The sequence below is a fragment of the Lepidochelys olivacea genome, assembly GCF_965140295.1.
Source record: "Lepidochelys olivacea isolate rLepOli2 genome assembly, chromosome: 1".
Classification (NCBI taxonomy): Eukaryota; Metazoa; Chordata; order Testudines; family Cheloniidae; genus Lepidochelys; species Lepidochelys olivacea.
The window spans coordinates 230,878,949-230,891,259 of record NC_140411.1 but is presented as its reverse complement, the minus strand read 5'-3'; the positions used below and the strand labels follow the sequence as shown (position 1 = coordinate 230,891,259).

Genomic DNA, 12,311 nt, shown 5'->3' with positions numbered 1-12,311 from the left:
TTCTAAAGTTCACAGAATGGTTAAAAATGACTTGATGGATCTTATTAACCATAAAAGTGAATTCCCAGTAGCTGTTTATTTAAAAAATAAAATAAAAAATCGGCAACACCATAAATAACACACATTCTCTTTCTTACATGTTCTCCCCATAAAAATACTGTGAAACAGTTCAGATCTCTGACCCTAGGCTTGAGAATCAATTGGATATTTCATTTTGTTTATCATGCAAATTATAGAGTTGATTATATAAATATTATTTCATTTTAGCCCAGTGGGACAACCTCAAATTGGAAGCCAGCTAAATTTAGAATTCATTTTATTTTACATGATGTAGTTTCAAGTAATAAACATTATGATCAAGTGTAGGTGTATGTTACAATATTAAAATGTCTCCTTTTTCAGCACTCCGTGGAATCACTGTTACTGAACTTCTATGGCTTGAGCTATGCTGCCTGCAAAAATGAACATTTATTTTTATGTGGTTTGAACTGAAATGACTGATTTTTGATGTGTGCTCACCCTTAACTATTAACATTGTGTGCAATGGCAGTTTAAATGTTTGATTTTCCAATAAACATGCAAATGGACTGTTATTTCTGTAAATACTAACAGGATCATGCCCAAGCAGTGGGAGTTTTCAAGTTGGAGCAAGGGGAAACCACAGGTTTTATGTTTATTTTTGTGGGTATTACTATTTTAAGTAACATCAAGGTCTGGATTGGAGATTTTCTGACATTCCTGGCTGCTTCTAAGAAAAAAAATAATCTAAACAGCTACTCGGTGAGGTAGGTCAATTTATGCTAAATCACTGAGTGACAACAAAATACTCTTTGTGACACCATTATAGGTAGTGTCCTACTATATATCCATCACCAAGTGTCTGGTGGTTGAGTTCAAAAGAAATATGTATTGAAGTGGAAAAATGGTTTAGGTAGGCCCTGATCTTGCAAAAACGTATGCAACTCTACTCATGTGAGTAGTCCTATTGAGTGGGATTAAGCACATTTGTGTTTGCTGTACCAGGGATTAAAGCTGTAAACCCCTGTCTCCTTAACTAAGAACAAATGTTGATAGAAATATCAGATGTTTCTCCTCCCCGCCCCCCTCCCCCGTGTTTTAATCACACTCATTAGGCTCCAGATCTGAAGACCTTGCTATGATTCTATGAAATTAAACTCCCACTGGAGCAGTGAAAGCTGAGTAAGGCCTACAGTATTTGGCCTTGTATAAATATATTGATATGATGTAATTTTGTCTCGTAATTGGCTAATTGTTTTTGGCAGGAAGTGAGCAGTGAGACGGTCTGTTAATATGCTTCTTAGTGTGGCACAATACTCTGAAGCTATCACTTAGCTTTGATTATTGATTCTAAATCCTTCTCCCCTATTTCTCCTTTGGAAGGGATAACGTATGATTGTTTGTGTGGGTAAATAGTTTCACCAAGGTTTTCAAGTAATTAGCAGTTCTGGGAGCCTCAACTGGTGGACATATTCAAGGGGCCTGATTTCCAAAAAGTACTCACCCTCTGAAAATCAGGCTTCTTTTTTAGGGTTTCTCAAGTTGCCTCCCCAAAATAACTGGCCAGTTTTGAAAATCTTGGCCTCAAACAAACATAGAAATCATTAGAATGCATAATGCAAAATTACTCCTGAGGAAGGAAAAAACTAATAAATTCAAATGCAATTACTACACCAGTAATAGCCTTAATTCTGTGCATTGATTATATATCTGAATATTTACATCTAGTACTGATACCGCTGAAGGCAAATGATGCATTGCAAAGCAAACAGAAGCTGACCTTTGCATGTTTTCCCATCAGGCTGCAGGGTAAATCCAACTGGGCAACTGCAACGTACCCCTGTTGCCGTATCCTTGCAAGTACGATCACAGCCTCCATTATTGACAGCACATGTTTCTGCGGAATGAAAGAGAGAGCGAGAGAGTGTAACAAAACATTCTGGGGGCCATCCACTGTTCTGGGTAATATTAAAAAGTTATAAAAGCAATCTAAGTTGAAGCAAGCTAACTCAGGCAAAGCTCTTAAGATCATCCATGGCCCACATACTTGCTGAATTGGATAGCATTTTCACAAGCAATTATTTCTATCCAAAAAATTAAGTCTATATTGATTATATTTGGTCAGTCCTTTTGAAACATCTTAGACAATAGAATGAATTATTTAATAATGAAAAGGTCAGCTTCAGAAACAAAAGAATGCAATTGCCTTTTAAAACAGAACCAGGGACTGAGTCTGTTTCATATCAGCGGGTCTCTAGCCATGGCTTTTCAAGTTTCATTAAAAAGAGGTCTCATGGTCTAATGAACTTTAAAAAGCAATAGAAAGCAAGGCATAGTGCTGGACTTGGAATTGAGAATTTAAAATCCTTAGTTAAGAAAGAGTTAATGGAAAATGAACTACATACATCACTTTGACAAGAATCTACATGCCCAATCTGTTCTTACTGAACTACAAGCAAAAGGCATCTGGGTTTTGTCCACTTAAAGCTTTTTGCAAATTGAAAGGAGTTTGGAGTGGGTGGGAGGGCATAATTGAGGTCACTGAACCCATTCCAAGCTGTGTCATTGAAATTTCCCAGTGCTTGTAGTATGTAGAATGGTGGCTGGGCAAACATAGGCAAAAGAAAGCTACAATACTTTTTAGCTTTTACAGCAGCCGGCAATGGCTATTAGGTACCGCTCCATGACAAAAAATCTTCAACTTCATCACACACACAAACAAAAAATGCCCGCAGCTATTATGTAAATGAATGAATGGTAATGAAGTTTTTTTTGGTAATGAAGTTGAAGGGTTTTTTGTGTGGAGTGGTACCTATATATGTGCATATACACACAAACCGCAAGTATTATTGAAATAGATAAAAGGCAAGAGAAATTATTGTCTTTCCTATGATTCATAGAATACAGTGGATGTAAGGATGCCAATTTTATTTGTTGGTCTGAATGGTATATTTATTTGATAAGTATTTATGGCAGACAGAAATAACCAACAACCATATGTAGCTGGCTACTCTGTCTGCAATTACTTTGAGACCACAAGGGAAATATTTCAGTCTTTTACCCAATTTATTTTTCAGTTTCTCCAGTTCAGTTCAGATGAAACTTAAAATAATAAGGTTGTCATTGTTTATCTCGGTCATCCTCATCCTGACCTTCCCTAGAGAGGATTTGTCAAAGTGTACTCAGATTTACTGACTGACTTCTATTGCTACCTATTTGGAGTTTGTGTTACAACTGTACTTTGCAGACATGGTCTGGCAACAGAAAAGTGGATATGCTCATGCTGAATCTCCTTAGTATATTATGTGCCTCAAAATAATTTACACAAAATATAAAACACTTCATCTTTTAATTGACAAGCATTCAAAGCTGTTCTTCAGATGGAACCAGCTGCTGCTTCCCCTGGGAAGAACCTTCATTGACTCTCTGGAAGGCCATCACTGCTTCAGATCAGAAAAAAATCATTTAACTCCTTTTCATTGGCACAAACCTTTATGTCAGTTTTGGAATGTGCTACCGGCATTTATGTGCGTTATGAAACCAGGGACTGGGGGACAGGGAGGTATGCATTAATAGCATGGCACAATTTATAAAATTACTGTATGTACATATATATAAATATACACACATATGTGTGTGTGTGTGTGTGTGTGTGTGTGTGTGTATGTAATGTGCCAACATTAATAATGCTATGTGTGGAAACATCTGTAATTGCTAGCAAGAGCACATTATGAACAGACCAATATATCTTTAACAGAAAACGTCCAACAGATGAGGCTGATTCTGTAATCTCTTATCCACACGCGTAATTTTCACTCACAAGTAGTCAATAATTCAAAGGAACTTCTTGTACGAGTAAAGATTACTCATGCAAGTAAGGACTTGCAGGATCAGGACTTGCCTTGTTTAAGCCATGTAAGTTCCAATAATCATTTTCCTATTTGTCTGGGGGAATTCTTTTATAGGTTTAAATGTTGGTATTTTTATATATATTTCAGAGGGAGGAAATATCAAGTAACTTTAATTCTCAGGATGAGGGACAAAAATCAGGTCACTTAAAAAACTTTTTCACCTAAGATCATTTCTTGGGAGCCCCAGCAGTTTAAAAAGTAAAATGATTTGTCAGGGCAAATAATTAAGGTTAAAAAGCATGAAAAGGTGTTAAAGACATACGTTTGGCATGGCACTGCAGTGAGTTGTAAATCTTATGTTAGATTAACTATGGCATATGAAGAGCCCACATTGCAGTTCATCAACAACAGATGAGCATTACTTAAGCAGCAATATTTCTGCTTTCTGGATGACATCCAGTGAAAATGAATAGACACAACAAACTTTTTCCCCCCTCTGGCATGGATGACTGGATCTATAGGGTAAGGGGCAGTCACTGAACAAGAGTTATTTTGATGTATAAATAGAAGGGATCATGCAAGCTTTTCTTATATTCACAGAGATTTAGTAAAAGGAAGCAAAAAGAACAATGCCCTTCAACATCTCTGAAAGCAGAGCTGACTGTGCCTTTAATAAATGGCAAACTTTAATAGGATGAAGACTCAGGGTAAGAACAGAGAGACTGACAATACCTATAGTAACTGGGGTAATGGGAGCTGTAATGATGAGACTCCTTAAAAAAGATGGCAGGAGAAAAAAATTAGTTAAGGAGAATGTGAAAAGCAGGGTGGTGGTGTGCTGCATTAAATGCTATATGGAATAGAAATGTGTAGGAATGCATATAACATTTAACAAACCTGACAGCACCAGCAACATACCTGTTCTGTTCCAAACACCTTCACACTTTAGATCTGAAATCCAACTTCAGATCTGGATCCAAATAAAAGGCAGAACTAAAACCCTAGATTCAAAGCCACTGCATTTCTTAAGGGGTGTGTGTGTGGGGAGGTGGGTGATGGGGGGAGATGTGGAGGTATGAGACAGAGAGGATTAGGCTGGGGATTCCAAAATCTGGATCAGAATTTTACACCTTGAATCCTTCTGGAGTTCTGTATATTAGATGGCACTGATCAGATGAGCCTTTAGTGTCTGTGCATGACAAGTTCAGCACAGCCATTATCTTCAACGTTTGCTAGGGTTTCAAACTTGATTTGCTCACGTTATGCTGATGTATCTTCTGTTCTATTATGGGGGTGGGAGTGGAAGCCTCACCCCCATTTTAGTGAGAATGCAAAGGAAACACCAAAATCAAACAGTGTTTGGGTAGTCTGCCCCTGGAGAAAATATAATGCAAACAGTTAGGGCATTTCTCTTTGGGTGAAGATAATACTTATTTAGTGACTGTGTAAGATTTTTCAGTGAATTTAAAGCTATGTCCCTACATAAATCCTTTATTGAGTTCCTCAGGTAAAACCCAGATAGATCTAGTGCTCCAGGGAGAATAGCATACAGGGTAGTATGAGGGTGTTTATGTATATAAAGTGCTATGGGGCAAATTGTGTATTCCTTACTCAGGATAATCTCCTACTGCTTAAGGAAAGGATCTCAGATATTGGCTCACTGGAATCCTTAGATAGAATTCAGAGTAACAGCCGTGTTAGTCTGTATTTGCAAAAAGAAAAGGAGTACTTGTGGCACCTTAGAGACTAACCAATTTATTTGAGCATAAGCTTTCGTGAGCTACAGCTCACTTCATCGGATGCATACTGTGGAAAATACAGAAGATGTTTTTATACACACAAACCATGAAAAAATGGGTGTTTATCACTACAAAAGGTTTTCTCTCCCCCCACCCTACTCTCCTGCTGGTAATAGCTTATCTAAAGTGATCACTCTCCTTACAGTGTGTATGATAATCAAGGTGGGCCATTTCCAGCACAAATCCAGGGGTGGGGGTGAGGAAAACCTGGATTTGTGCTGGAAATGGCCCACCTTGATTATCATACACACTGTAAGGAGAGTGATCACTTTAGATAAGCTATTACCAGCAGGAGAGTAGGGTGGGGGGAGAGAAAACCTTTTGTAGTGATAAACACCCATTTTTTCATGGTTTGTGTGTATAAAAACATCTTCTGTATTTTCCACAGTATGCATCCGATGAAGTGAGCTGTAGCTCACAAAAGCTTATGCTCAAATAAATTGGTTAGTCTCTAAGGTGCCACAAGTACTCCTTTTCTTTTTTCTTAGATAGAAGGCACTCTAAAAATACAAATCATTATACATATTATATGTCTAGCTCTATTAAAACATTGTTACCTCCAGTTATGTTAAGGAAGATACATGGGTCCTGCAAATCAAGATGTTGTTCTAAAAAGAACAAAGCTGATGCATGATACTGAAAATTCCATAGTAGCCCATCAACAGTCCTCAAGATATTATTTGAGGTGTCCCATGTGTATCAGATCAATTCTTTCAGTTTAATGAATGCCTTTTCAGTGGCTGAGAGATGTCTACCCTTTTAGGATTGAAAGAGAGGTCCCTTATGTCCAAAACCTGAAGCTCTTGAGCTAAAGGAGAATCTCCAGGATGTGGTGATAGAGTTGTGAAACTTTTAAAAGCAAAACCGACACCAGACAAGGCTCACTTGGACTTTGGATTTTGTTAAAAGCCTGAGCCTCTGGGCACATTCACCATGGTTTGGGAACCTTTCAGAAAATTTAGTTTTAAGTAAAGGCCTAAACCAAAACCTTGAAGTTCAGCCTCTTGGACCCTTAAATGTAACCCAACCTCATATTCAAATTCAATTTTTGAAAGTGGCTCCTTATTTTATGAGCCCATTCAAAGATCTGAATGTCTCAAAATTTTGTGTGTTCAAAGCCTGGATCCAATTTTTGTGGCCAGATCTCTTCTCTAGAATCAAGGTAATTGGAACTGATTTTATGTTTTTTGTTGACAATCAGGCAAAAATTGGAATTTTTGGCTATTTACTTTGGCAGTTTGGATCCATTTGAACTGAAACTCGGCAAAAAACTTAGGAACTGTGAACCCATATACAGCTGAACTGTGCAAGAAGCTCCATCAAACATGTCGGTAGGTAACATGTTAAGTTTAAATAGCACAGTTTAAGTCCACAGGGCATCCTATTCAACTTTCTATTCAAAGATTGTCAAGATAGAACTCAGATTTACAGTAGGAAGCACTAATTTTCCAGAGACTGGAGCATGGGAATGGAGACCTAGTTTCTTTCCCAGCTTTGCCACTGACTTGCTACGTGACTGTGGGAAAATCACTTGAAGTAGTGCTTATATGGAAACTTTCTGTGCCTCAGTTTCCCCTCTATAAAATGGAAACATTACTTCCCATCATTGTGAAAGAGAGGTGAACTCAAGCCAACACAAAATGTTTTTATATAATTATGAAAAATTAATGTAAACTGATGGTTTGGATTTAAAATTTCTGCTGTGAACCCAGTTACTACATCCTCCTGCTTATATGTCCCCCACCTCAATCCAACAGCCAAGCCATTTGGAATACTATACAGTTTAATACATATAAACTAAAAGATAATTTAAACAATCATATTAATTTTAAACAGGTAAAAAGTTAACAAAGATCCAGTACAATCAGGGGGAAAAAAGAATGAAGTAGAAAGGTAACAAAGGGATCATTGATGAGCTGTCTAAAAAATCCCAAACAAAATAAGCAATTTTGAAAAAAAAAATTAGAAGTATGGGGAGAAGAATAGAGGCAGATTTCAAAGAGGAGTGAGCTCCACCATACATACAATAAAGGTGTGATCTCATACCTCCTACTAGAGGGCTGTATCAGAGGGTAGATAACAGTCAGGAAGAGCCTCACGGAGAAGGTGTTGAATATAGCCAGGACTTCTACTGTTCAGGTTTAAAAAAATGTTAGTGTGAGTTTACAGTCAATCTGCCATTGTATAGGCAGTCAGTGTAAATAATGCTGGGTAGATGTAACATACTCATGCTCTGCAGACTTGTAAAGTAGTGTGCTGCTATATTTTGAACAAGATACAAGACACAGAGAAGTGTTGTGGGAAGCTGTGTAAGGAGTGAATGACTATAATTGCATCTGGTGTCCAAGAGGGCATATTCAGCTGTTGTGAAGTCATCAGGGACTATTATTTATGTAAGAATTTCACAAACTGAAAATCTCCACTTTCTTAACATGACCAACCCCAGCTCTCTACCAGTGCATGAATTCTCCTCAAGAGCAGGGAGTCAAAGCAAGAGTGAGCTTCCTCACACCAGCGACTTCTACACAGCAGCACGACTTTTCTCTCCAGGATTTAAGACAAGAGAGCTCCGATACACCCACCCAATGCTATTATCCAAGCATTCCTTCAGAACAGAGGCTGAATATGCAGAGTCCAATGAGCAGGACCAGCCGAGTATCATTTGCATACTAATCCGATGATATTGAACATGGTGTTTAGAAATTATCTCACAAAGAGGTCTCATATAAAATGAGCAACATGAAAGGAAAGAACAGATCTTTAAGGGATGTTGAATGTCAAATAACTTATTGCTGACACACAATTGTCTGTCACCTCTGATTATCTTCAAAATATGGCTGGAAAGACTGGCACCCTGTTCTAGATACAACACCAATGTTTCATAATGGCTAGTGCAACAATCCAGGGCTCATATTAAAAAAAACAAATGGCCAGTTAAAACTAAAACCAGAAAAGATCATGATCTTTATGAAGATAGTCTCAAATGAAAATGAAGGCTGGGGCCTACTAAGGATATCATGTTCAAATAGTCTTGGAATTGAACAGCTGTTGCCTTCTTAGTCACTTTCCTCAAAAAGGGAATATTAGTGATTAGAGGGCTTGCCAATAGCCATCCAATATGAAGAGGTGATACCCTGAAGAATGGAAAAACTTTTACATAGTTAAGGATGGTCAGCATCCGCTCTGGCAAACTGAGGCACTGCTAATAACTAATTATACCCCAGCTATACTCCTTGGTTTAAGCACCCATGCTAAGGAAAAGATCAGAACCACAGGGGATGGGCCTCACAGAACCTAAAAAAATCATGGACATCTTCATCAGAAACCGAGTCAATTGACAGCCAGGGGAGCCAATCCATTGGGAATTTGTGGCTCTACAATCAAAAGACCTTTACACTTCCAAGCACCAGTATAATATACAGTATTATGGAACAGAGTAGCTTCCCTTTAAAAGCCTACCTTTCAAAACATAAAGCACAAGGAATGGCATTTTCAAAGGTGCCTAAGGAAGTTAGGAACCCAGCTTCCATTGTAAGTTAATGAGAGTTGAATGCCTAGCTCCCTTAGGCACTTTCAAAAATCTCATCCAGAGAGGATGAGTGACTGGTCTAAAATCATAGAGCAAGTGAGTGAATGAGCTAGGAATAGACCGCAGAAGACCCTTTCCACCCACTAGGAAACACTTTTTGTCCATCTAAATACCAAACAGGTTAGAAGGTTCACTTCTATAGACCACAAGACTTAACACATTGTTCATCCCTTTTATTAACATAAGTTCATCCCTTTTATAGCTGAAATGAGTGCATTTTGCGTCACCATGGTACATGGTGTATTCTAATTTGTACTGATTTTTCATATTTTTAGAGATGAATCAGGAGTGAGATCCCACAGGCAACCCAGGACAACTTGCTTTATCAGTGAGCTACCTGGACAAGTTCATCACTGGTGTAAATGCACTGAAGTCAGTGGAATTACATTAAGGATGAATTTGGACCCTTGACTTTGGAACATTGCAATATTCTTTGAAGAATAACCTATAGGTGGCTACGTTCAAGACATAGTCATCACAGATGCAGCCAATTTGTGCGGTCACTTTTCATGGTATAATCACATATTAAAAATGTATTGTGATAGTGCAATGAAGAGCAGCTAAAAGAAGCTGGAACAAAGAAGGGAATAGTTAAGGACTACGTCCAGTTGGGAATGGGACTGCTGTGAAACGGATTTGTATTCATTAGTTCATTGCATCAGCTAAAAAGGAGATGAAGTAAATTAAAGGCTTTGAAAATACAGCAGAATTAACAGAAGAGAAAACTTCCCCACCCATTGACCTTTACAACTTCCGTTATGGAAAGAACTTTCAAGCTGGACACGAACCATTCCATTCAGATGTCTTTTTTTTTAAATACATCCAAATTTGCCTCCCAATAAACAGCCCCTAATACACTCAACATGGTCCCTATGTAGATAAAAGCTGATGGTAGTGGTTGGTTGTTCCAATACACAAATATCATTAGTGATTTTGCATCACTGACAGAGTGTGTGTATCCCCCACAGTCTTTCTGAGCCTGTGAGGAAATTTTAAGGAGCAGCACTGTATTATATATACAGAAGACTAAAACTCCAATGGAAGGGGATTATCATTTTCCATTATGCTGATGAAAGGATGAGTCCCCAAAGCTCTTATTACAACTTTGTAAGTGGTTTCTTATAGTGAAAGGAGGGATCTTTGCAGCAACATGTGTACATTACGGGAGTAATTCTGGGTATGTCTACAATTTTGCAAAGCGATACTTGAGGAGTGCTGATGAGTGCAATGTGATTGATTAGCTTTCTAAAGCCCTGCAACTGCTTTTGTTGTCTAAAGACATCACCTGAAACAAACAATATAAACCTCATAAGACTGAGATCCTCATAATGCAAAAGATACAACAAATGCCATGTCAGCTATAATTGGTGTCTGGTTTTTAGGGCCATAGCCTAATATATTGCTTGAAGGAGAGAAAAATCAACCCTTATAGAAAAGGATGAATACCTGCAGGGTTTGTGTAAAAAATAAGTTGGTTATCATAGAAATTATTCTAAAAAAACAACATAACTTAATAGAGAATGTCATTTCCATAGAACTCTTGAACTAATGTTTAGAATTCTATAGCAGAGCAATATTTCTCTGTTAAATTCCGCATTGTAATTGGAAATATATATATATTCATTCTATAGTTTTTTATAGATTCTGCTCCCACTGAGATCAGTAGCAAATCAATAAATTTGGTGTAGACTCAGGCTCTTGATTTCTGTAGAACCCAGTAGGTTTCATCCTTATGACATGAGTCCAACAGAGGTATTGGTAGGAACATCTGAGCTGGTGAGAATGGGAGGCAGCCTCCCAAGCCTTTTCCTGTAGAGAAGACCTGACACTGCAGGAAAAAGGGGCAGACCACCTCTTCAATGAAACCACCTGTTCCGGGTGCAAGAGGAGGGGAATGTGTAGCTCAACAGGATCTGCTGCCACAAGTAAGAAGAACCCTTATTAAAAGGGTATAAACTGTTTCGAGGTTGGGTTCAGCCATCCCTAATTATAATATATGCCAGAGACTGAAGGTCAATTCATTTACAGCCCATGTAACTTTTCTTTCCAAAAGACAATTTGTTCCACAACTTTTTTTAAAAAAAGATCATACGAAAGTCCCAAATGTAATAGGCTCCTGTGTGCCTTGTTGCTGTCCAAGGACACTGATCAGGGTTGTGCCTCATTCTGAGGCAGAAAAGGGATGGAAGAGGAGAACTTCAGGGGATGAGGATTCCCTTAGAAGAAGAACTTTTCCTTAAATACTCCAAACCAATTTTGCGTGGTTAAACTGCATAGGCTTGGATGTGTGTGTGTGTATATGTACATACAGTACAACATACTGACTTTTGAACCAGAGCAGAGATCAGTGTAGCTGAGAGGGAGAGGCAATAGTGGATCTAAGCCAGTTTTCCTCATCTACATCCTAAGGCTGGCCAAGGGCCACAATGACCTTAGTGCAAGTTAGAGCAGCCTAAAAAGCAGCCTCTAACTTGAGCCAGCTTGTAATGGCCCAAAAGCCATGACCCCAACAGGATCCAGTAGCGCTGGAACAATTTTTATAGTGGGGGCGCTGAAGGCGAAAACCATGTATTTGGTTTGTTACTACTTCAAGCCAGGGTGTGCGGCAGCACCCCTAGTTTCAGCACTTATGACAGGATCAACAGAATGCAGTGCACTCTGGCCTTGCACCCAACACATATCCTACACCAGGAGGGCCAAGAGGAGCTAACACAGAGCCAGTTTTATTCCAGCTTAAGGATTCCTTCATGGAGAAGAAATTCTCAGCTGCTCATTTAGAGCCACTTTAAGGTCCCTTAATGAGCACTGCACCACCAGTTACCATTGCATGGGCCAGTATCTGGCTAATAACGTCCTGAGCCCAATCCTGTCTCACACTAGAATTCGTATAAGACTTGTACAATACAGATGGCGGAGTACAACAATTTCTGGTCAGAGTGATAGTCTTAAATTCAGTTGTCTATCAGAGCAAAGGTTCACATGTACAACCTGTATACCAGTCCTTGTCATAGAAAAATGGGCATTCACTCTTAATCCAACTGTCTATACCTTAGC

General features: G+C 38.6%; 1 protein-coding gene across 3 annotated transcripts in view; it reads right to left on the bottom strand.

Annotated features, from left to right (window-relative positions):
- The window catches only part of SCUBE1 (signal peptide, CUB domain and EGF like domain containing 1), a gene marked incomplete at its 5' end in the record, with an annotated part of 297,483 nt that overhangs the window by 102,379 nt on the left and 182,793 nt on the right, over positions 1-12,311 (bottom strand). For all 3 annotated transcript variants that reach the window (XM_084618019.1, XM_084618021.1, XM_084618020.1), the window contains one exon: positions 1,799-1,915. In XM_084618019.1, the coding sequence (XP_084474145.1) occupies positions 1,799-1,915 (117 nt within the window). The remainder of the gene's footprint in view (positions 1-1,798; positions 1,916-12,311) is intronic.